General features: G+C 40.8%; 2 protein-coding genes across 2 annotated transcripts; one reads left to right on the top strand and one right to left on the bottom strand.

The window, feature by feature from the left end:
- Positions 1–722: 722 nt before the first annotated feature.
- On the top strand, positions 723–13,950 carry LOC127365803 (lactase/phlorizin hydrolase-like). The gene is made up of 18 exons (XM_051404293.1): positions 723–729; positions 1,245–1,820; positions 2,481–2,551; positions 4,985–5,062; positions 5,163–5,256; positions 7,109–7,193; positions 7,280–7,958; positions 8,050–8,698; positions 8,794–10,344; positions 10,449–10,717; positions 10,820–11,110; positions 11,202–11,400; positions 11,584–11,786; positions 11,911–12,017; positions 12,111–12,242; positions 12,389–12,612; positions 12,836–13,072; positions 13,602–13,950. Exons 1-18 carry the CDS (start codon positions 723–725, stop codon positions 13,799–13,801), a joined length of 5,652 nt encoding a protein of 1,883 aa, XP_051260253.1. The 3' UTR covers positions 13,802–13,950.
- A 1,256-nt stretch (positions 13,951–15,206) lies between these two features.
- gjc4b (gap junction protein gamma 4b) lies at positions 15,207–23,181 on the bottom strand. Its single transcript, XM_051404433.1, has 3 exons — positions 23,003–23,181; positions 16,788–17,967; positions 15,207–16,689 (listed from the first exon to the last, which is right to left on the bottom strand). The coding sequence occupies exons 2-3, from the start codon at positions 17,932–17,934 to the stop codon at positions 16,676–16,678; spliced, it is 1,161 nt and encodes a 386-aa protein (XP_051260393.1). The 5' UTR covers positions 17,935–17,967; positions 23,003–23,181; the 3' UTR covers positions 15,207–16,675.
- Between the last annotated feature and the right edge of the window lie 2,595 nt (positions 23,182–25,776).

Genomic DNA, 25,776 nt, shown 5'->3' with positions numbered 1-25,776 from the left:
AAGTCAAGGAGGAAATTCAATAGAGGCAGACAGAGGTTTATTAAGTTTAATATTAAATATCCATAGAGAGACTGGTTATATTATGTAATACTTGTTGAAACTAATATTTCAAACACCATTAAACAGTTTAACTTACAGTAACAGTGTAAAAAGCATATTTTGTTGTGTATAGAATTTACTTGGATTATAATTGCAAACAGTGTGGAAAAATATCTAGATTTTAAAGTTATTTAGACCGCAAAATTTAATTGCAGTGGAATTTTAATATATTATAGATGCTCAATCTGTAAACTATTAACTATGCAGAATATTTAAAAAACATTGTTTATATTACTGTAAAAAGGTGTTTTTTGCACCATATGGATACAATACAGACATACATATTACAAAGTTAAATAAACAGCCTGTTTGTTTTTTAAACCTGCAAGAGCGGTGCATCAGGGGAAAATACATAATCAAGATGTAGCATGATTATAATACACAATTACAACAAAATAGAAAACAACCTTCACCCTCTATATACACAGGTCATTTTAAGGCCATTTTTTATTACAAAAAATAATGTATATCCACCATTGTGTGAATTTTATTGAAAGGTAAGCTAAACAACTGCTTGGGCTCCTTCATCCTGAGTTCCGTTAGTAATAGATGATGCAATTATCAATTTTGGGGATAAAACAGAAAGCAATATAAATGGTTAAAAGGGTATTGCTCTAGCCGTAATGTCAGGTAATGAGTAACAACCACAATTTCCTCTGTGTTAACAATGAAGTGGTTCATGGTTTATTAGTTCATGGGACCCAGGGACAGTATCTGGGAAGTTAGTGCAGGTCACGATTGTTATCTTAACAACTTGCAAAGCAGGAGTCAGCAGTTAATCATAATGGATTCATTTCAGCACCTGTAGTTATACGTCTTATACCAATTTATTATTTACATTCCCAAAAAGCCGCATGTTGTGACTACATATTTGATGGTGTTCAAACATGAGTACAAGAGAGGGATGCAGTTATAACTTGACTGTATGAGTCCAGAGTCTTTCTGACTGTATCACACCACTCCAATAAAACACTGAAGCTTGAACTGCTTGTATGTGATATTGATCTTAATTATGTGACGATGCAATAAGATAATAACAGACTAGCTATAAAAGCTTGGCTATCAGTCGATAATACCAGTCTATCCTTTTCAAGCCACAATGAAGTATCTATTGTGGTTTGCCTTTCTGTACGTTTTTTGTACAGATGGTTGCCGGGGCAGTGAGGTAAATGAACAGGAGGACTTTATGCTTGTTGCAGGGCCTCTGATAAAGCAGCCGGTGAGAGGTTCAGGCAATGCAGTAAATGATGCCTTTGACTGCAGTCATCCCATACCTCCAGGCTCTCGACAATACTTTGAGTACCTCCAGAGCAGAGGGGTGACCCACTTCAACGTGCCACTGTCATGGGTTCAACTCCTACCAACAGGCCTCTCCAGCGAGCCCCAGCAGGCCGTGGTTAGCTGTTATCAGACCCTGCTGAAACAGCTGCTGGAGGTGGGCCTTCAGCCTCTGGTCGTTCTTCATGGATCCACAGTGCCAGAAGTTTTGAGATTAAGGTATGGAGGCTGGGAGAGCCAGGAGCTGGTCAAGATGTTTCAGCAGTATGCTCAGTTCGCCTTCCAGGAGTTTGGATCACTGGCACACCTATGGGTGACACTAAGTGACTTGGACGATGTTCGGCATGATGGGCAGCCTGCAGGTGCTCCCAGTCCTCTGCAAAATATCCTCAAAGTCAACAACAACATTCACCAGCTCTACCATCAACAGTTTCCGGGCAGAGGTAAGGAAGACTAATAAGGAGTAAAGATGTGATTGATTGACATATTTCTGTTTTAGGATTGGTCATTTGTAAATATGTTTCAATAGTTAAATAGAACAAGAATTATTTGCTGCCACATGTAATCATTAAGTAATATGTTGTCTTTCAGTGTGTCATGAGAAATAATTTAATTACCAACTGATAATCTTTTTTGAAAGCCTTCACCCCATGATTTATGGCATAGATTATATGTATAGTATCATGCCCATCTCAATAATCAACCCAGGAAAGGTCAATAAAATAATCTAAGCCACTATTCACTGCACAGCTGTGCCCAGTAGGACTTTTTCATAGCAAACATTCTGACTTGTTGTAGGAAAAGCACAGGTGTTACTAATAACATTGTCCTAGTAAAGCCATGACAATGTGACAGCGAGCCAGCCTACCAGGACCCTGAAACTGAAGCAGCTAAATGGAATTCAGCTATCATTAACTTTATTATTCATACCTGTGCTTTGTCCAAACATCTTAGGAAAAAAGCCTATTTATGCTTAACTAAAAACAAACTGAAGTCTGCCACATATTCCTCAGCTTGTGGAAATGTAATGTGTGTATACAAATGTTACCTAGTTTACACTGTGTGCCTTACAAAAATCCCTTTATATGTTTCCATATTCGCAGGGAGACGTCTGTCAATTGGGTTGAGAGCTAGTGATGTTGCAATTCTTCCCCAGATCAAAGGTTCAACTACAGTAAGCGGCATTTTCTCTTATGTGTTTGCAGCTTTTAACCTTATTTTTCATTCTTTATATATATTTAAGATCCTGTTGCTATTAGGCTCTATACTCAGCCTTTTTTTATTTTGCTACATATGATAAATCTCACTTAGCTCATTTGGATATGGGTGTTTTTTCATTTACATTTTAAGACACTAAAACTACAGTGGACCAATGAAAAATACTTATCTTTAATTTTACACCTAATCCTAAATTTCAAAGACTTTCTGTGGTTTAACTAGCATTTGATTGATTTTTAAACCTTTTAAAACCTATACAAATAAAATTGAATTGAATTGAATTAACTGCCTTCGTCCGGACGCCTACCCTGCAGCACCTGACCGAATAGCCCTAGAGCCAAGTCACGTTAGTCACGTTCGTTAACGGCAGCTCTCCTCTTATTGACCTGTGTACTTGTTAGTTGCTAGGATTATTTTAGTGGCTTGTACAGTAAGCCCCAAGGGTCTGTTTAATTTCTGTGGCTAGAGTAACCTGTTAGAACCGTTAAGTTGGTGAACACACTGCCTAATAATTACTGCCTGATGAGATATCATAAATCCAATGTCCACAGTTTATTCTTTAACTTCAATGGTTATTTTTATTGCAAGATTTAGCAAGGGCCAGCATACAGCATAAACTGATTCAAAAACTGATTGTTCACATTCACTAATAATGATTAACTAGGTTTCTAAAATTAAGTAAGTAATTGTTTGAAGTTCAAACCCCTGATGAAAAGGCTTGTAGCTGAATGGTTGAATGTCCAGCTTGAAGAGAGAGAGGGAAGGGTTATGCGGTTGTACGGCCAGTACAGTCCTCCCTTGCGCCTGCCGTACTGTTGGTTACTGTAGAAACTCCCGACTTTGTCCAAAGTCCGCAAAGTCTCTGACCAGTGCAGTCTCTGATGGCAGGGTGAACGAAAGAGTGATCCTTGGTGATCAATTGGAACCTGCAGCCAGGTGGAGATGGTTAATCTTCCTCTGCCTGCTGCTCCCGTCTTGGCTGTAGGTTGTTGGACTTTTCTTTCTGCGATGGTGGCTTGTTCGTTGCTCTATCTCTTGAGTTGAAATTCTAAGTTCAAAGATGAGTTGCCCTGATGTGGTCAATCGATCAGCAAGTCTTGAACCCGAGAGCCGGTCGAGGACTAACCACGATCCCCCTTGTGTAGCCCCTTTTATCCCCCTAGGCTGTTCGGTTCAGGGCCATGCCACTTCCTCTTTTGCTCCTCACAAGACGGTCCTGTGTGTGCGCTCAACTTTACAAGATGTATCCACTGTGTGTGCTCATCTTCGCAAGATGTATCGGCCTACGTGCCTTCTTGCTCGTAGCCCAGCTCTCAACTTGATTTGACCCTTTGTTCCCCTTTTTCTACTGTCCTATCTTAGTTCATACACTTAATACATTTAATTTCATATGTGATTTCTCTTTTTGTTATTACATTATTTCTTTTTATAATCATAATCAATAATCAACTTCAATCAATGTTACATATCTCATAGAATCAACTCACTTATACATTTTTCATATTAGAGCATCGAATCAACTTCAGTATTTTTACTGCTTTGGTTATCATATTCATTGTGCACTTCCTCATTTGTTCAGATGGAGAGTTCCTACTATTTCGATGCTTTTCTGCTTTGCTCATCATGTTTTTTTGATGTAGAGACCGATGATAGAAAGTCCCTCACTTTCCACAGTGGGTAGCGGGTCAGGGATCTCAACTTATTTGACAGTGTATAACTTGTGAGGTATGAAGGTGTCAGACCAGATTGCACCAGTTGTTTTACTGATGCTTTTGACCTATTGGTAGCTTTACTGCTTAATTTCCCCTTTGCACAGATGTCCACCTAGAAGTAATAGTTATCTGGGCAAGGTCCCTTTGGTATCTTATGTTCTATATTTAATTTAGCATGCTCCAAAATATATTATCACCTTTTTCAAATGTTTTATGCCTCTCCTTATCTTAATCGTCTGAAGTGGTCAAAGATTACATGTCTGTAATCAACTTGTTGTCCATGTCTGTCTCTGCCCTCTTGCACACATTCATCACACAACAACAAAAGGTTTGGATACCACCAGTATACACTAATAAGTGTGTATATAAGTATGCCTGTCCAAGGTGCTTGCTGTGGTTCTAATTCCTGCTGTTTCTTGGTGTAACATCCTACTGGCCTATGACCATAAATAAAGACAAAGAAAGAATAATAAGGACACTTACAGTAAAAAAAGCTATGGTGTTTAAGTTTTCCAAATATTGTCAGAAGAGTAAGATTTTACTATGATCAAAATTAAAACTCTTATGTCTTATGTAATGGTGTATTATTGCAGACCTTAACTTAAATAGCAGTTTGTTTTTCATTAAGAGACATGAGTGTGATAACATACTGTCCTGTATCTATCTATTTCGAACAGATGGATTTTTTGTCAGTGCACATTGTATATGACTGTGCCTCTGCATCAAACTTTGCACAGGAGCTGAGCAGTTTAAAGGTACAGTAAACATTAAAAAATAGTAAAAAGTATTTTCACTGTTTCATATTTTGTATTGACATTAAAATGTAGCCACATGCATGTTAATGTTATGTTATAGATGTCCAGTGGGAATTTGCCTATCCTGATATACAAGATGACCACTGATGGTTGTTCAGACAGTCAATTCCAGCTCCTTGGCAATTTCCTACAAGGTAAACATCATTACAATTGATTTTTTCTTGCCTCATCTTTTTCTCATAAAACATACACGTATTTAAAAACCATTACAATCTTCTTTGTTTAAAATTACCAAACAGATTATGACTGAGCATCAAGGCTTCCCTGTTATATGCAATATCGTAAATGTTTATAATGCAATAATCATGGAGGTGTTATCACATGGCTGTGATTGGCATGAATTCTTCTTGATATGGTCCATTAAAGTTTAACTAGGAAAATGACATGCACGCTGCAGCACAGCCATAGGACTTGTTTTTCTATTCATTCAAGTTAATGTATAAAACACAACTTAGCGTATTTAGCAGGCAATCTACATTGTATAATGCCAATTCCAAGTGAAAAGACTATTTTAAAAGTTGAGTGGTTAGATGAAGAATGTAGTAGTAGTTTAAAGCAAATCCCTAAATCGTGTAGTTGTTTTTGTTTAAAGGGACATTGTGTAGGAATTTCTCCCATCTAGCGGTGAAATTGTATTTTGCCTTCAAACGATTAGTGCTCTCTAGTGCCTCGCGTTTTCAAATGCGTAGTGCAACTACGGTAGCCGTTATGTACCAAGAAGCCTACCTGTCGAGGAGAAAGCAGGCAACTTCAGCGTCCCTTTGAAAGTCTTTCTCCTTCATTAGCTCTTTCCACCTGGGAGAAGCTACCCCGATGTTTACCCTCGTTTTTTTAATTTGCCGCTCACGTTGCCTTTTTAATTCCCTTTTTCGCTTTTTTGGCGACGAGGATTCCTCCTCCTGTGGCCCGCCATAAGTATGATCCTCCATTATGAACTAAAGTGCAGTGCAGACTTTGAAATGTGCCGGGGCAGTGACAAGCGCCTCTCACTGATCTCCTTCTCCGTTATAGCTGGTTTCAGTCACGTGACGCTGGCTCTTAAAGAAAACGCGTTGTGGATTAGCTCGACAGGTAGGCTAGTGCTTTATGTCCCTCTCGGCAATTATAGTTTTTCAAAATGGCGGAACGACATGGAAGCCACCATGGACTTGCCCGTCCAATGTATATACAGATAATAAATCCTTCGCTTACGAGGAAAGTCAGATCATTGGCAGAGGTAATTTTACACCAATGAGGACACATTTACTGCTTATGAAGACATTGATTTTAGCTAATAAAATACTTCAAACACTACACAATGTCCCTTTAAGCAAATATATGAACTAAATTCAATTTTCAATTTTCGTTTATTTAGCCAGGCTAGCATTATAGCTCAAAGGATGGCAACTTCGGGTCAACCACTTTGGCCAAGAAAGTTCAACAACTATTTCCTGGATTGACATTTAAATTGTTTAAATTTTAAAATGTTGTACAAACATGGCGCCCACAGTGTCTTGCTGACATCGGTGATCATCTGACATTTTCTTAACCTCCACCATACCGTTGACATTTATGTTTCAACTTTTCAAAGCACTGGCATGACCTTTGGTACAGACATTAATGTCCCCATTAGAATAAAATGTAATAACTTTGGGGATCCTTGCAATTTTCAACCACTATGAGGTCAAAATAATTTTTTTAATATTCAAAATATTCCCATCAGCCTAGTTGTACTTTGTGTTTAGCACTGCTAATTAGCAAATGTTAGCATGGTAACATGCTAAATGATAATGGTGAACATGGTGAACACTATACCTTCGTAGCATCAGCATGTTAGCACTGTACATGTTATCATGTTGACATTAGTATTTAGCTCAAGTCAATTGTGTTCTTCAGTAGGCCTACAACCTCACATAGCTGCCAGCAACTCAGTTTTGTTATATATCAAAAAGGAATGTATCTTTTTTCTTCTACATATTATATATATCTATCTTGCACTCGTTACAGTCTTGAACAACAATGACCTGAATATTGTGGGATGTGACACGGTGGACATGTTGGGTAAGCTGGAAATGCAGGACATCCTAACCAGGTAACAGTTGGTCTTGGTGAATGTGAATATATTGATAAAGTTGGTTCCATGTATGTTTACAATGTTTTATTTATCTTTTTCAATAGTCATGGTGTCTCAGAGTACAACAGAATTGCAGAATTTAGAAACAGTTATCAGAATGTGTGGAATAAATTCGGGACCCAGACCACAACAGAACGAGATCGTTTCCTCAATGAATCATTCCCCTCTGGCTTCCAATGGGCCACATCCAGTGAGTCTTTCAAGGTTGAGGGAGGCTGGTTGGAAGATGGGAAGGGACAGACCATCTGGGACCGTTTTGGTCATGGCGGTCTAGCCTTCGCGAATCAGACAGCTGATCTAGCCTGTGACAGTTACCACAAAGTGGATTATGATGTCTACCTTTTGCGAGGTCTTCAGATCAACACCTACCAATTTTCCATCTCCTGGGCTCGTATTTTCCCCTCAGGCCACCGGGGCAGCCATTCAGAGAAAGGGGCTCTCTACTATGACAAGCTGATCAATGCTCTCATAGAGTCTGGCATACACCCTGTTGTCACTCTCTACCACTGGGATCTGCCCCAGGCACTGCAGGACTATGGTGGATGGACCAATGCTTCTATTGTTGAAGCCTTCAAGGACTACTCAGACTTCTGCTTCTCCAGGTTTGGAGACAGAGTAAAGACCTGGAACACATTCAGTAGCCCCTGGGTAGTGAGCCATGCGGGCTATGGTACTGGTGAGCATGCCCCTGGAATAAAAGACTATGTGGTTGCATCCTATCAGGTGAGAGCAATAGTCTTAACCATCATATAAAAATATACTGTTTCATTGTCATTTGTTTACATTCACTTAACCATATATTTTGGATTTGCAGGTCACTCACAATATGATCAAGTCCCATGCTGAAGCCTGGCATGTCTACAATGACAAGTACAGGAAGACACAAGGAGGGAAAGTAGGCATTGCATTGAACTCTGACTGGGCTGAGCCCATGAACCCCTCCAGACCTGAAGATATAGCAGCTGCAGATCGCTACCTGCAGTTCATGCTGGGCTGGTTTGCACATCCCATATTTGTGGATGGAGATTATCCTGCAACACTCAAGACTCAGATTGAACAGAAAAGAAATAAGTGTCCCCTCTCTGAGCCTGCAAGACTTCCAGTTTTCACTCCTGACGAAAGCAAAAGAATACATGGAACAGCAGACTTTTTGGGATTAAACCACTACACCTCTAGGTTGGTCAACAACAGTGAGGGTGGCTGCACCCCTGGTCCTCAGGGAGTAGGGGACTTCCAGGCACATGTGGATCCTTCATGGTCTTCGACAGCTTCTGACTGGATCTATTCTGCACCTTGGGGTCTCCGAAGGCTTCTAAACTTCATTTCCACTGAATACTTGAATGTTACCAAAGTGCCAATCCATATCACTGGAAATGGTATGCCTACTGAGTACAGTGGGGACACTATCAATGACAGCCACCGAATAGAGTACATGAAGAGCTACATCAATGAGGCCCTGAAAGGTTAGTTACTGAAATGTCTCTCATAGGAAACACAATTTTTACACAATGCTTAAATCATTTCGAATTAAATGTGCTGTTGTGTGTCCATTTTGCAGCAATATTCTTAGATGGATTGCATGTGCAGCGATTCACAGTCCAGTCACTCATGGATGGATTTGAGGGAAAACAAGGCTACAGCCAAAGATTTGGTCTTCACCATGTCAACTTTGAAGATGCAGACAGACCAAGAACCCCAAAGCAATCTGCATATTTCTACTCTCAGGTTATCAAACAAAATGGATTTGGTTTGCACAAAGGTGGTGTCTTTAAAGGGTCAGAGATGCAACTCTCCCGCCGTCTAACTACTTTATCACCCTCAGAGGTTCCGTCTAGATCAAAGGTCGTATGGGAGACCTTCTCACACCAGTCAAAATTCCAGAGAAAAGTGTACCACTATGGTACTTTCCCAGAAGGCTTCAGTTGGGGAGTATCATCTTCGGCTTACCAGATTGAAGGTGGCTGGAATGCTGATGGGAAGGGGCCCAGTGTCTGGGATACATTCACCCAAAAACCTGGCAGTATTCCTGCTAATGCCAATGGAGATGTGGCCTGTGACAGCTACCACAGACTTGAAGAAGACTTCTACATGCTTCGAGCTCTGAAGGTGAAGTCATATAGATTCTCTTTGTCCTGGTCCAGGATCTTTCCTGATGGTCGGCGTACCTCTCTGAACCAGAAAGGTGTTGACTACTACAATAGACTCATTGATGGCCTCAAGGCGAATAACATCACTCCCATGGTGACACTTTACCACTGGGACCTCCCTCAAGCTTTGCAAAACCTTGGAGGCTGGGACAATGCAGAAATGATAAACATCTTTAATGACTTTTGTGACTTTTGCTTTGCCACCTTCGGAGACAGAGTGAAATTCTGGATGACTTTCAATCAGCCTCAGACAATTGCATGGTCAGGATACGGACTTGGACAGATCCCACCAAATGTTAAGAATCCAGGAACTGCACCATACAAAGTTGCACACAACCTTATAAAAGCACACGCCAAGGCTTACCACACATATGATGATAAGTACCGCAAATTGCAAGGTGGTCTTGTATCCATTGCTCTCAATTCTGATTGGATTGAACCTAAAGATGTTAATGTTCCCCGTGAAGTGGTGGCTGCCGACCGTGCTCTGCAGTTCCAACTGGGCTGGTTTGCACATCCCATTTTTAAGAATGGTGACTATCCTGATGCAATGAAGTGGCAAGTTGGAAACAAAAGTGAACTCCAAGGTCTTCCAGAAACAAGACTACCTTCCTTCACTGAAGAAGAAAAGAACTTCATTAAGGGAACAGCTGACATGTTCTGCATAAATCATTATACTACAAAGATTGCACAGCATGCTACATTGAGGCTTACTCCTCAATCTTATGAATACGACTTGGACTTGTCAGTAGCAGAGGAAGGAGATTCACCAACTACTGCAATCAGTAACCAGAGAGCTGTAGCATGGGGTTTGAGAAGACTCCTCAACTGGATCAAAGAGGAGTATGGAGATCCAGAGATTTACATTACCGAGAATGGAGTAGCTACAGACATTAAGACAACTTGGGATGATTCTGCCAGAGTGTTTTATTACAAGACCTATATTGATGAGGCTTTTAAAGGTGCACACAAATACATTTATTACGACAAATATTAATGATTTTCATGACTGTTTGATGATTTTTAGTGTTGATCATTTATTTCTGTCTGTATGTTTTAATAACAGCCTATGACCTTGATGGTGTGAAGGTGAAAGGATACATGGCAACATCTCTCATGGATTCTTTTGAGTGGCTTAATGGGTACAAAGTTGGTTTTGGGTTACACCACGTGGACTTCACTAACCCAAACCGCCCAAGGACACCTAAGTACTCAGCTCATTTCTATTACCAAATTATGAAAGACAATGGTTTCCCTACACCAGATGATGAGAAGCAACTTCATGGACATTTCCGCAAAGATTTTATTTGGAGTACTGCCACGGCATCATACCAGGTAACTCCTTGTGAAGCTACTTCATTACAGCTGGATCAGGGAATTGCTTTTGCCCTCTGTTTTTGTCCATTTTAATCTCTGTTTTACATTTACTATCTACAGATTGAAGGGGGATGGAGAGCAGATGGAAAAGGTCTCAGCATCTGGGATAAGTTTGCTCACACTCCTCTTCGAGTGTTCAACGATGACAATGGGGACATAGCCTGCAACAGTTATCATAAAGTAGAAGAGGACGTTGCTATATTGAAGCAACTCAAGGTGACCCATTACCGTTTCTCCATATCCTGGCCGAGGGTGCTTCCTGATGGCACTACCAAGCACATTAATGAGGCTGGACTCAACTACTACCACAGACTGGTGGATGCACTGCTTGCTGCAAATATCCAACCTCATGTATGTGTAATTATTGCCAGCATCTCAAAACAATTTGCAATGGAAACTTGGTAAATTTGGTAAAACTTAACTGGTTTTCCTTTGCTTTCAGATAACTCTCTACCACTGGGACCTCCCACAAGCTCTGCAGGATATTGGGGGCTGGGAGAATGATACTATCATTTTCAAATTCAGGGATTATGCTGACCTCATTTTTAGCCGTCTTGGCCACAAAGTGAAATTTTGGATCACCATTAATGAGCCGTACAATGTAGCCAATGTAGGCCATGGCTATGGAGCAGCTGCACCAGGTATGCTTTTACCTAATGCTCTTCAATTTTATCAAAATAATATTGCAATTCCATTCATTATTTTGTCATTCACTAATTGTTGAGTAAACCGGTCCTTAATCTTTACCTTTCTAAACCACATTGACAAAAACCATATAGCTAAAACACTATAAAATGTGTCTATCACTCCTTGTATGTGTCCAGGGATCAGTTTTCGACCAGGCACTCTGCCCTACATTGTGGGTCACAGCTTGCTTAAAGCTCATGCGGAGGCCTGGCATCTCTATAATGACAAGTACAGGGCCAAACAGAAAGGAATTATCTCCATCACCATCAACTCTGACTGGTCAGAACCCAGAAATCCCTATAAGCAGGAAGACATTGATGCTGCAAAACGTGTGGTGCAGGTACACAGGACATACATTTGTGTCTTACTGTTTGCAAAATCTTCTTTTGTCTGCTCATTCCTTTCACATTTTGCAATAGACATGTAGAGCTATAGTTGGAGTTAAGATCTGTCTCCTTGTGTAGTTCTACATTGGCTGGTTTGCCCATCCCGTATTTAATGGAGACTACAGCAACATGATGAAGACAATCATTCGAGAGCGAAGCTTGGCTGCTGGGCTGTCAAAATCTCGGTACTATAAAAACATCAAAGCCTGAAAGATAAATAATGGAAAATTGTTTTACATTTATCAGAAAAATGAATTAGTTCAATATAATCCCTCCAGGCTACCTGAGTTCACTCCTGAGGAGATTAAGAGGATTAAGGGTACCTATGATTATTTTGGGTTCAACCATTACACCACTGTTCTGGCATTCCCTGTGGACTATGGAAAGCTTCAGCACTATGATGCTGATAGGTAAGCAAGGACAAAACATACCTACAGTAACCAAGTAGAAGAAGCAAATCATTTATAATCACATGATAAACTCAAAATTATGTTTCTACTTCTTTGGGTGCTTTATTTTGTGAAAGAAAACCGTTTCATTGATTTGACCTTCTCAGGGGTGCAGGAACAATTGCTGATCGTACCTGGCTGGATTCAGGTTCATCTTGGCTGAAGGTCTCACCGTTTGGATTCAGGAGGATATTAAACTTCATTAAGGAGGAATATGGAAATCCACCTATTATCATCACAGAAAATGGCATGTCAGAGCGTGGGCCTATTGACCTAAATGATACTCACAGGAGCTACTACTATGAAAAATACATCAACCAGGTGCTTAAAGGTATCAAACCACAACATTATTCCTATTTCCTTTTTAATAGAGAATATTTTCCAAAGTTATAAAAACTTTGATAATATCTTGTGTAAAGTAACTCTGGATCCATTATGATGGTTCAAAGTAATGCTGCTGTATCACAGATACAGTACCTTTATGTTCAAACCAACATAAAACAAGAATTTTGTTTGTATTTGTATTACTAAAGGTGTTAATTTTCTCCTTACAGCTTACTTGCTAGACAATGTGGATATCCGTGGCTACACAGCTTGGTCACTGATGGACAACCTGGAGTGGGCCACTGGCTTTTCAGAGAGATTTGGCCTTTTCTATGTCAATCACTCAGACCCTAAACTGCCTCGAGTGGCCAAGACCTCTGTTACCCGCTACTCCACCATCATCACCTGCAACGGATTCCCAGACCCCGCCTTGGGACCCCATGAGTGCTTGAACCCTGTACCTGAAGGTAAATTCATGATTTAAAAAATCTACAATTTGCTCATGATCCATGTTATTTGATTTACTACTATAACAGATCCCCTGTAACTGTATCATGCAATGTGAGCCACAGTGAATCCCAAACAATTGATCCTTCATCTGTGGTAGCACTCCAGCATATATTGAAAAATAATTTCTATTAAGTAAAAATACCAAATATTTTCTGGTTACAGCAGCAGGCATACACTCAAACCAGTGACATAGTTTCCACTTTGATCAAGTATCACCAAAAACTAGGTCTAATAACCTAATCCAGTGAAATATTGTATGACTTGCTTTCAAATGCATCAACATAACAGATCTTTCTCACATCCATGTCCACAGACTGCAGCACAAAGTGTTCAGTCTTCTGATGAAAAACTAGCAAATCAACAACATTTTAAACACAGCCGAACATCAAGCTAGCGCCACAACACAAGACATGATGATTTTGAAGCTGTTATTTTAAGGTAGAAAAGTTACATAATGTTGGTTTAACCTGCGTGTCTTTTCTGTAGGAACGAGTGCGCCGGTGACGCCCCTTCCCTCTGACAACACTGTGAGCTTCCTTGGTATGAATCTCTCTACCAGTGATGCTGCGACCGGACTTAACACCACATTTGCTCTAATGATTGTTGCAGTGTTTGGAGCTATTTGTTCATCATATTTCTTCTTTAAGACAAGAAAAGATTCCAGGAAAGAGATGTTTAAGCTATAAACATGAAGAGGAAATTCTAATTGCAAATTTGTAGAGTTGTAATGGAAGTCCAACATTCACTGAACTGTCTCAGTGAATATCTCAGAATCATATTCATAAACGCTATTTTATAACATTTCCTGCATGTTAATAAAGTTGGATATCAAATACTTAAGACCTTCATTGCAGGCAGCAGGCATACACTCACACCGGTGACATAGCTTCCACTTTGCTTAAGTATCACAAACCTATGTCTAATAACCTAATCCAGTGAAATATTTTATGACTCAAATGCATCCATATAACAGATCTTTCTCACATCCATGTCCACAGACTGCAGCACGAAGGGTTCAGACTTTATGACAGACATTGTCAGATAGTTGTTTAAACACTTTTATTTCTGCAATGAGAAGTGCTGTTAGATATTCATCTACACTACACAAGACATTGCAAATTTCATGAAATACAGACTTGCATAAGTCAGCCATCCGTTATGTTACTCAATAATCATGTATGTTCTATTACTTAATCCTGAATAGAATTTTGGGTTGCACATTTTGGGGGCTGCAGCTCAGTCATTACTTTAGCTGTGGTTTATGGTGTGATGCCTGGAACAAAATCTCCATTGATGATCCAATGAAGGAAACACTATTATATAGTCAGACTAATGTAATCTTTCCTAATTACATTTGAAAGACATATGCTTTAATTCATGTTTAATGTCAAGAAAAGGGTTACTGGTTATCTGACAAACTGGCGTGGTCACTTCATAGTAAACATTTATTAACTAATGCACCACCACAAGTCCAATGCCTGCAAGGAGAACGTCTAAGTTTGTCAGTTCCCTTGCCTACATTATATGTATATTTTACATATTATTGATAATGAAATAGATTAAGTGATTTATTGTATACACGATGTACTTTGTATTAAAGTACAAGCTGATACAAAAGTCCACCTACCCTCATAGTTTTAGTGCCATTTCTGAATATTCCCTCGGCATTGAGTGCTGGTGCTCAAGTGCAATCAATGATCATTTGTCCAGATCAACTGCAGTTTGGCTGAACCTATGCTTTGTTCAATTTACCCAGTTGCCCTTTAAATCTTTTATTATTACCAGCTCAGCTGAGTAAGTGTCAAAACGCACCTAAGATTAGATGTTAACTGATCCAGCATCAGCCTCTTTAAGTAAGGCTAGGGGTTATTAAAGAAATACTCTGCCTAATCTAAATGAAGACATTCACTTGTACAACATATACAATAATTTCTCTATGCATATCTATAAAATAAATGGTAATTAGACATTATCTGACTATGCCCACTACATGTGATGTTGCACTCGCTTAAACATTTGAACAGAATAACTATTTGAGTACAAGTTTGCCATTTAAAGCAAGTCATTTAAGCAGACTGAAACCACTGGACATTTGTTGTAAAAATTTTATTTTAAAATCTAACCACACAGTACTATCAATACAAAACGTATAAAAAGTACAAAAAGTATTGCTCAAAAATAACTTGAGATGACAATATTTGAGTTGGCACAAATGGCACTGTGGGTATGTTTCAGAATACAAAAGATGGCATCTTAGTAGAGCGCATTCAAGGCATTGAATTCACATTGAAATGATTACATGGTTTACAACCCTCATTAATGACTCTGGAGCAGTGATAACACCAATCCAAAAATCAGCACTTTCAGACATGGAACATGACAGACAAGATTATCTCTTATTTAACCAACAGATACAATTGAATTTAGGTCCATACAGGAAAGGGGAAGCGTTTGCTGGTCAAAGATGTGTAGATAAACTAAGCTGTAGGCTGAGTGTTTCAAAAATGTCATTTAAAAAAAAGAATAAAAAAAAACTGTTGCACTTGAACTCAAATTGTACCAAGCCATTTTCAGAATGTGTCAGTCCATGTATTGAATCAGGCTTCGGGGAGCTAAGACAGCAGTGAATGTCATTCTTTTAAAGTTAAAATAAGCCACAGTGACAGAGCCTCTTTTCAATATCACAATACTCAAAACTAATACAAAAATAAAGAACAGTATCAAAAACACGTTTAAACGTTTAAACAATACAAGACAATATCAAGAGTAACATGTTTTTTCAAGCATTACCCAGGTTTGTTTATTCCTTTGGACAAAGGCACCCCAAGTGTTTTCCAGTTACCATTGAGGCACCATGCTTGGGAATGTTGACTGGTGCAGTGCCAACATTGTCAAGACAATTGGAAGAAACCTTTGTATGAAAATTAACACCTTAAAGAGTCTTCATCAGCATAACAATAACTCCAGTACCTTTCTTTTATGAGTGGTGCCTTGTCTGTTGAACTTTTGTTTGCATCTACAAGCACTCACTCAATGATTCACTTCCTCACAAAGAAAATGATTCTTACAGTTTAACCATGTTTTTCGCACTACATCTGGCTTGGCCTTACTTTATCAAAATGATATAAAACAGAGTTCCAGTTTAGGTCTAAGGCAAACTTGAGATGCACTCGCTGAACTTCCAACAGAGGACAAACTTTTAAAAATGACTAATAGCTCTAAGTCCCGTAATAAAAATATCAAAAACACAATAGCTGCCCTGAGGGAGAAGTACATGTTAACCATAACCGTTCTGCTGCACAACGGTAGTTTGTAAGCACTTTGGATCTTCAGACAGGCTAGTGTCTCAAGTATTGCTAGGTTGAGACAACCAGTCTCCTCCTTGTTCGACTTGATGCTCGGCCACGACTGACCATAACACTGGAAGGCTTGGGCTGACTTCATCCACCTCAAGCAAATTCATGTCACGCACACACTCACTCTCACTTTGATTCCCTTTTGTCCTCTCACTGATCCTGATGTGAGTTTAAGTCTGTAGTGTCAGCTGGGCTGATGAAAACCTATGCACGGAGACCTGTGAACAAAGAGACGGTGCCATTGTCAGTATATCATTTTGAATTGATTTACAAAAAGATCAAAATCAAAATACAAACTTTTGAAAGGAGGCCTCACCTTTCTCACACGTACTGCTCTGCTTCTCCTGGGCAAAGTTTAGTCTGTTCTGCTCAACTGCAGTGCCGTTGGACTCTGGGCTGCTGCTGCGTGACGGGCTGCTCTCACCATTCTGGTAAGCCATATCCAGATGCTGCTGGGCCAGTTTTAGGTGTCTACGCAGCCTCTCCAGCTCTCGTGATGAAGCCTCGTCCCCGAACGACTCTCGACCAGAATCTCCCAGGTTATCCCTGAAGCCCATTTTTCCTGATGGGTCCTTTTTCAGAGCCGTGTGGTAGCCTGGAGGTGCAGAGGGCTGGCGGCAGATGGAAGACCTCTGGCTGGCCAAAGCTGGGTGACGGGGGGTGGGAGGCTGAGGCCGTGGTGCGCAAAAGCAGTCCCGAATACCGCTGATGCCAAGGTGAAGGATCTCCAGCAGGGTGAAGAGCAGACACAAAGCGCTGACGGCATACATGATGAGCAGGAAGATTGTTTTCTCTGTGGGACGGGAGACGAAGCAATCCACTGTGTGCGGGCAAGGAGAGCGCGTGCATACATATGACGGTACCACTTCCAGCCCATAAAGGACATACTGTCCAAACAAGAACGCGGCCTCAAATATTGCACGCGATAGTAGCTGAAACACGTACACCTTCATCAGACCATCGCGCTTGATGCGACGGCGTCCATCATGCTTTTTGCTAGGTTTCTCCACGACATCCTTTTCCTTTTCTGGCTCGATCTCTTCCAGGATCAGGGGGTCATCCACCCCATTATCCTCTGCTTCCTCGTAGTCGCGGTTGGCACCGCGGTTCACTATCGGCATCCTTTTCCTGCCCCGGGGCCGATAGTCATCGTCCTCCATGCGGGCGATCTTATGCATAGCGAAGCCAAGGTACAGGATGGTGGGGGTGGTGATCATAATCACCTGAAACACCCAGAAGCGAATGTGCGATAGTGGCGCAAAGGCATCATAGCACACATTTTCACAACCAGGCTGCCCCGTATTACATACAAATTTACTCTGTTCATCATAGTAGATAGACTCGCCCCCGACAGCTGTCAGCACGATGCGAAACACAATGAGGAGGGTGAGCCAGATTTTGCCCACAAAGGTGGAGTGGTTGGAAATCTCGTCCAACAGACGTGTAAGGAAACTCCAGCTCATTTTGATTCTGGGACAGGAGGGAACCTTTCAAACCTGTGCAGAGAAAAGAGGGACAAAAATGTTATTTATATTATATTCAGATATATCATTTTAAATGTGAAAGGTAAGATTTAGTAGTTAATGGGAACATTAAGTCTCAATAACAAAACACTGTCACAAACAATATACCCCAAAAAAAGTGCAGTAATTCACAAATATAGAATTGAGAGGAAACATTTTTAATTTAACAGTAAACTTTAACATTACATTTACATATTATAAAATAAATGATATGCTATAATTTTCCTTATAATCCTAGTTTTGTATTAATTTTGTACACATTTTATAATTGCTTGTCTGGACACCCTGTTATTGCACTAGATAGCCACATGGTGGAGCAGTTGTGTCACTGTTACAAAGCTGAGACGTCCCAAAACAACCCTTGAAGCCATGAATGACAAAGGCATGCTCAGGCAGAGATCCCTGAGAGGGTCTCCGTAGATGCTATCACCAAATCACGCAGACACAACCGGACTACTACTGTGTAAAGACTAAAAGGAAGTGATGTTCTTTCAAGAAAGCAACCGGGGTGCTTGAGGAATATCACACTGACAAAATGTAAATGTCATGAGATCTGGTGTTGTGAGAGAAACTGGACCGTCTGTAAGCACCAGCAAACATCCTGACTTGTATTCCATAATTTATAAACCAGTGACCTTAACCGGGATTACCACACTTTCCCCACCATTTCAAAATTGCAATATTTCCTAGCCTTTGCTCTTCTTTTGCCGGGGACTAGTGATTGGCACTGTATGAGATACGATCCTATGGAACTTAAGGCTGTCTTTCCATCATCCACCAAGTGTTTAATGCCACAGTATCCCTTCAACTGTATATGATCATTCTATTCTCACCGTAACCATTTAAATATACGGAAAACCTGTGTCACCTTCAATTACTGGAAGTAGTGGTTAAATAATCTGACAGAGATTGCCGAAGCAGAGTAAAGAGTGAATAGTGAAAACCCTAAAAAGAGGCAATGAAGAACTCCTGTGGTTTCACACCAGCTGCGACCAACCTCATAACAAACTTCTGTTGAGTAATTATCCGCTGCTATAAACCAACAGGCTTGTACCAAGTAGGTAAGCTACGATAGGAGTGTTTATTTTGACTTGTAAGACTTCTCACCTTTAGACCCATTTCATTACTTATCTTGCTTTCAGGCCTGTTCAAAATTGACTTTTGGCTGCTTTATTAGGGTTAAAAACCAGTGATTGCATGAAATCACTAGTCTTGGAATTTGCAGATTCCCCCTCTACAGCGGCAGATAGAACAGATTACCACCAGATTAAGCAGGTATCAAGTAGCCAATGATGAGTTCAGGAATTCTTGGCCCTCCCTGGTGCACGATGTGACATGTGTTCTTAGTAGTGTCGTACTATCTTTTAATCTCTGACTGTTTCTGCCTGGTCAGTGCCTCGGGTAAGAAAAGGGGAACCTAAAACCTAAAGTAACAAAGCTTTATTTACTAAATAGACTCCACAGTCACACAAAGGTTAGGGGCTACAGAAAAACTGTAATGATATAGATCATCCACTCAAACCTAAATCTAGTATGTTTAAACTAAATTGTGTTTTAAGCTTTAATTTGCTAAAATATTTACTTGGAAAGGAAAACAATCACTAATATTGACACAAAACCCAATAAACTCACCAACAGGACAAGCAACTTTAAGATATACAAACTCCATAAGCATAGAAGTGCTGGAGGAGGCCAGCTTCTTTAACTAAGTTATATTTACAGTGTTCCTTTTTAGTTCTAGTTTAGAAATATTTAGAAGACTATACATTATTCCATGTAAACCTACATGACCACTGGACTGTGTCTATGTATATACAGTGGTGGCAGTGCCATTACCTTTTCCAAATGTGATGGCAGATAACCTGAACTAAAGTAGGCTGTTTTTGTCACTGAAATGAGTCAATGACGGATCAGACTATTTACATTCCAAATCTGCAATGAGCTTGAACTGGACAGGAACTGAAAATGGCTCAACCAAATAAGGGAAAAGTGACAGTGCACTGTCCAACAATTCATAAAAACATTAGCACTGACAAGCCTTTTAAGATGATACACCACACCCAGAAGTACTCCAACAGAAGAGTTTGTATTGAGCAACTCCCATGGTGTGAATGGGAGCACTGTATGAGCGTGTCCTTTGATGTTAAATGTGGATGCAACTGTCCATAGAGTCCAAGAGTTTTAATAAAAGCAACACAAGTGTCCCATTGTGCTGTTGCAACTCTAAGAACAATCTCAGGAATGATTAACTTTAACAGAGACTTAAATAAGAACTCGCATTCATGATTGATCCAGTGGCTGATCTATCAGATCCTTTGAAGTGATCATTGATTTTTAGTCTGCGGTGTTTTAAGAGTTCACATTCTGCTTGTAATCTGTGTTTACCTGTCACACACACACACACACACACACACACACACACACAGCGCTGTTTGAGAAGGTCTGCTATTATATGGATTGTCCTTCTGTCTTCACCAGTAACGTCAGCATGCAGTGAAACAAATTTCTGTCTCCACTCGTGTTACCTTTAAGTTACCAGTTTTGTTTTTTTCGATTCAAATCAAATTTGGTTTACCACCTGCTCAAAGTGACTGTCGTTGTCATTATTCTTCATCTGTGGCTTTCTCTGCAGTGCGTCTTGCACACTCCTGCATCCTGCTGTTACACCTGAATGGCACGACAATGACAGCACGTTGTGTCAATTTAAAGTCCCACATCAAGACAACACCTACTGAGCGGAAGTATGTGGTTTCAAATAGAAAATGCCAGCAGAAGGATATGCAGCACCACCACCTCAACGACTATACAGAGGTTTTGTACAGATGTTTGTGAGCTACCATAGAGTCTTGCGTTGGCTGTGTCCAGTGGCCGCCTGTATCAGTTACCTAAACTGTAAGCTACATTGCTGTGCTGTCGAGCTGCCAGAGACAGAAGACGGCAGCATACAGTGCTGCTTGAAATCTAGGTTAGCAGTTAGGATTTGCCTCTGGCTACTATCAGAGCTGACCTACATGCCCCAAGAAAAACTACTGCCTCACATACAAGTGTTTGCAATTGTGTTTGCAGATAAGCTAAGCTAATCAGACACACTGGAAAAACTGAAATCTGAAAAACAACACACTGTATTCATCTCAATACTCAAGCAATGTGTTTTAAGACTGACACATGGTTGGATTTGCCATGTATGTGTTTCCATTCTGTCTCAATGCTCCTGGTAGCAACCTGCTACTTTTCTTGCTGACAATGCAAACAAAGTGTTGAAACCTGAACTGTCACAGAAGAACTGCAGTGTTTTTCCAATATTAAAACACCCACAGCACGACAAAATCTGTATGTAACACACATGGCTAGCTCATATTTCATCAATGAGTGTATGACTCATATAAGCAGCAGCTTTTATTTGTGTGTTTGAGTGTGCGTTTATATACTGTGTTTGGTCTAGGTTTTGTTAGTGGGTCCACTAAACAAGGTGAGGAAATGTTACTCATGCAGTAGTCTGAATGCTAGATGCTATTTAAAACATAATTTCAAATACTTAACATTGAGAGCAACAACTTAAGCTTTTCTATAAGCTTCTACTAACATAACCTATGCTGATATTTTGAGATGGATACCAATATTGATATAGCATTTTCATTGTTGATAATTTTTAATAATCTCTTTGGTTATAAAAATTGTACAAATAGGCTTACATGTACTTTTACTTTACTACCCCAAAATATAGGCTACCCCAGTGCCAGTATGGCTGCAGTAAGTTGATATCGGCCTGGCCAATTTAACAGTCAAGTTAATTTTGCACCCTGCTCATAAGAGAAGTCTTTATACATCACATAGTATGTCAATTTCATGTTCATACTGAGACAGCCTCGGCCTAGATATCTGTGGCACTTCAAAGAAAAACAGCCTGCTTCGAAGTAAAGGAGCAGAGTAAAACAGCAGAGCCTCCACACTGGCAGAGCTCTGCAGAACAGAGGGGCTTTTGTGGCTCTCACATCTGGGAGGCTAGTTATGGTTATCCACCCCTATATCCCAGAGCCTTAACGCTAAGGAGGCCCTGAGCTCGGGGAGGAAAGGGCCAGAAATAACCAGAATATGAGTCAAACTGATGAGACTCACTACCACTTAACGGTGATGGATAAAACTGGGCACCAAATTAGGCCAAGTCATCCGCCCTTTGTATCCCCGTTGAGTCATGATGCCATAAAAACTGGAAACAAGTTATCGAGTCTGAGTGAAAAAATAATAAATGTAGGAAATATAATTCGGGCCTGGTTCCGTTAAAGCACCCTGGATAACCCCGAATCTGTGAAATAGAAAACTAATCCACTTTGCACGAGGAGCAAGGGGGGGAAATCCTCCTCGTGCCTAACGGGACAACGTCACCGCGGTGCTACACGCGCGTCCACAGACACAAAATCGATGGAGAATTACTCTAACGGAGAAAACGATTGCGCCACACGGTTTGGATAAAGCCACTACGGGGAGATAATACTTTATTAATATGGTTGTTCTACATAACATACGGGTTTATGGACGGGTGGGGGGGGCAACTGAAGGGGTAGAAAACAACACGATAGGATTCCTGCGCGTTCCTCCATCACCAAACCCAGACACCGAGAGAAAAAAATCCACCAAAATGTGCAGCACGCCAGCAGAATGATAACAGACATGTGGTGGGACTGACACAACACATTTGCGCCAACACGCAGTGAAATTACGCCCGAGCCCACATAATGCGACCAATTGTGACGCTTTAATTAGCGCTGAATGCTGCCAGCCTGTGCGCGTAAACTTAAAGTTAACCCGTACTGAGCAATAAAATGACCCGAGCCCTGCTTCTGCCATTAGCGGCTTTTAAAACCACCACCTCACCGTTTCAGCATACGCAAAAGTTAAAGACTGAGCTTTAAGTTGAGCCAATAAAGCACCATTGTTAGCCAACGCTTAAAAAAAAAAAAGCTACGTGGTGATGCTGCGTTGCCACGATTTGTTTGGGGGGGGGTGTTACCTTCAGTTGTGATTTAAGGTCCTCAAAGTTGTTCCAAGAGCTCTTCCTTCGTTGCCTCGTTATTAAAAGAAAGCCCTCCCGTTTCTTATTATCAAGCCATCCAGTTTTTCTTTCCTGCGAGGAGCCCCGTGTGCTTCTCCAGTGGTGTGCTGTACTGCGGGGTGAGGACAAAGACTATTCCCAAATCCCCTCCTTCCTCCTCCTCCTCCTCCTATCCCCTCCCCTCTTTCTCCTCCCAGTTTCAGCCGGGCACCCCCCCCCCGTCTGAGCAGAGTGGAGGAAAACGATCAACTGCCAGCATTCCTGATGCAATCCTTGCTTCGTCTTTCGGCTGAAAAACTTCACCCTGGACCCACAAGCCTGAGAATAACTCAGAGCCACCGCAAGCTGTGACACAAGACTGACTCCAAAGGAAAAGAATACACTCTTGTCTTCAGTGGAAAAATGCATAGACGTTGCTGGAAATACAAAGACAGTGTGGTTTAGTAGGCTCCTTTTAAAAAACACAACTTTATAGTAATTGAATTGTCACCCACAGAACCCTTATGGTGCTTCATGTCGCAACCTGCACATGTGTCATCGGCCCACATTGCTTAGGGCAGCAGACATTAGTCAACAAACAGTAATTGTGGTCTGTTGACTGGCGTAACCTTTGCTTCGGTTGGGGCTCTGGAACAACATGCAGCCAACTGATGAGTGAGACCACCTCTTCCTGCTGATGCAGATGTTCGGAAGTTGTTGCCATCATGAGGCCACTTCCTCCATGTCACACTTTCTTTGGAAGAGTCGCAAGTGCCTTCCCCCCCCTTAACATCTCTCTTTGAAGCTACACCCCACACTTAATAATGTTCATTACCAGAAGACAAAGTACAGTGAACTCTGTTTTAATCTAGGATTTATGTACCACATTAGGGTTTTTAGACGAGGTCTGAAGCAGCAGTGTCATGAATCAGTTGTCTGAACTTGGCACTAAGTGGACCTCCTCAAATATCTACCATCCACAGTCTGGTATTAGCCCTGCACTCAATCAAAGGTGAGATGTCCTTTAAGCAGTTGAATTTCCAGTAGCCTTACACTGCACTTTCCCAATAGAGGAGTGACTAAATGAGGTATGTGCAGTTACCCAGATCAAATATTGCAGGCATCCAGTCAGCGTCTGTCTCCTGTGGTAGTCACTCAACTTGAATGATCACATTGTTCTGCCCGGATCTCCTGAAATGCCAGTCTTCGTTGCTTACCCACCTCTCCAAACAAAATCGCAGACAAAGCAAGAGCTACTCTTCTTCCACATATTGCTTGTTGCAGACTGCGAAGAGCAGGGACTGCTGTGCTTTGTCTCATCTTTTTTTTTTTTTTTTTTTGATATCTGTCCGCAGCTGGAGAAAGCCCATTATTGGAACGCAGTTATTGTTTAATATCTGCTGCAAACAGGAGGTCAGTGGAGGAATGCAATGCCCTTCCCCCTTCTTAGGGAGCAGCGAAGCTCTATTGTGAACCACAAGCATGCTTTTATTCATAGGGTGCAATGTGGGGTGCCCTGGTAAACCACAGTCCAAATGACAGAGACAGATAATCTGGAGACAGCCCAGCCTCGTGGTATCTGCAGACCATGAGCTGAAGTTGCCTCTCTTGTAGCTAACAGAGAATACATTTGTGTGTATTTTTGTGTATTAATCTTTGATTATTCTTAATATTAACTTACTCTGATTGGGATTTTGAGCATGCATGTTTACAATTATAATAAAAAGATGAAAATAAATGGTTTACCCAGAATTCAATCGCTTATGAACACCACAAATTTACCATGTCTGTATTTATAAAGGACAACATTGTTAATATCTGTGACCTGCTGTAATAGCCCCAAGGCTGTTTTCAGTTCCTTCATGGTCTATAGTCAATACCACAGTTGTCATTTTCAGGACAGGAGTGGCCACTCAGAAGTGCCACAAATGGGAGTGGTGCTGCACATGTTAGGATAGATTTTATGACAAATATATACAGACGCAGTTTGCATCCAGAGAGTTGGAGGGGTTAAAATAAAACCACTGCACAAACATGTTTGTTTTTTCTCCATCTTCCATCCACACTAATCTGACACAACCAAAAACCTTTTTCAGAAACACGCTCCAGCATAGAAATATTTCAAAACAGCTCTTCAGTGTTGATGGAAAAACTTATCTTTGTGTAAATACTGATGTATGCTGTACAATCTGTCTTGGCCCGCTTGCTCAAGTGGCCTGTGATTGCCCAATAGAGGAGACATAACCATCCATCCATTGTTGTGGTGTTCCAGTGTGGGCGTCAAAGTTTTTAAAAACATAAATAGCATTTTATGATTCACCCACATTGACATGGATATTGTCTAACACTACTCGTTTGTCACTGCCTTTACTCTTTACTTCTCTATGCTAGTTCGGTTCCTGTTTTACTGCAACATATATGTCTTATCCGTCTGCTCTTTGTGACTGCTTATTAACTGACATGTTTTCCTTCATGGTAATAGCCCCACAGATATGATGTTGCAACATCTTCAGGGAGGTGAAAGGGCTTTGCACAAGAGTTGACCTCTTGTTTGCTTCAGAACGTGACCCACAGTGAATCATCCCCTTGTGATGTTTGCTTTCCTGCCACAGACAGTCAAAGACACAGACACAGACACACACACACACACACACACACAGATAAACACACACACACACACACACACACACACACACTTTTTATGAAAGCCTACAACTGGTTTTGTGCCTGAATGCTTGTGCAAGTTCTATTAG

This window comes from Dicentrarchus labrax, unplaced genomic scaffold (genome assembly GCF_905237075.1).
Source record: "Dicentrarchus labrax unplaced genomic scaffold, dlabrax2021, whole genome shotgun sequence".
Lineage (NCBI taxonomy): Eukaryota > Metazoa > Chordata > Actinopteri > Moronidae > Dicentrarchus > Dicentrarchus labrax.
Note: the sequence above shows the minus strand (reverse complement) of the source record. Positions and strands in the feature narration are given on the sequence as shown.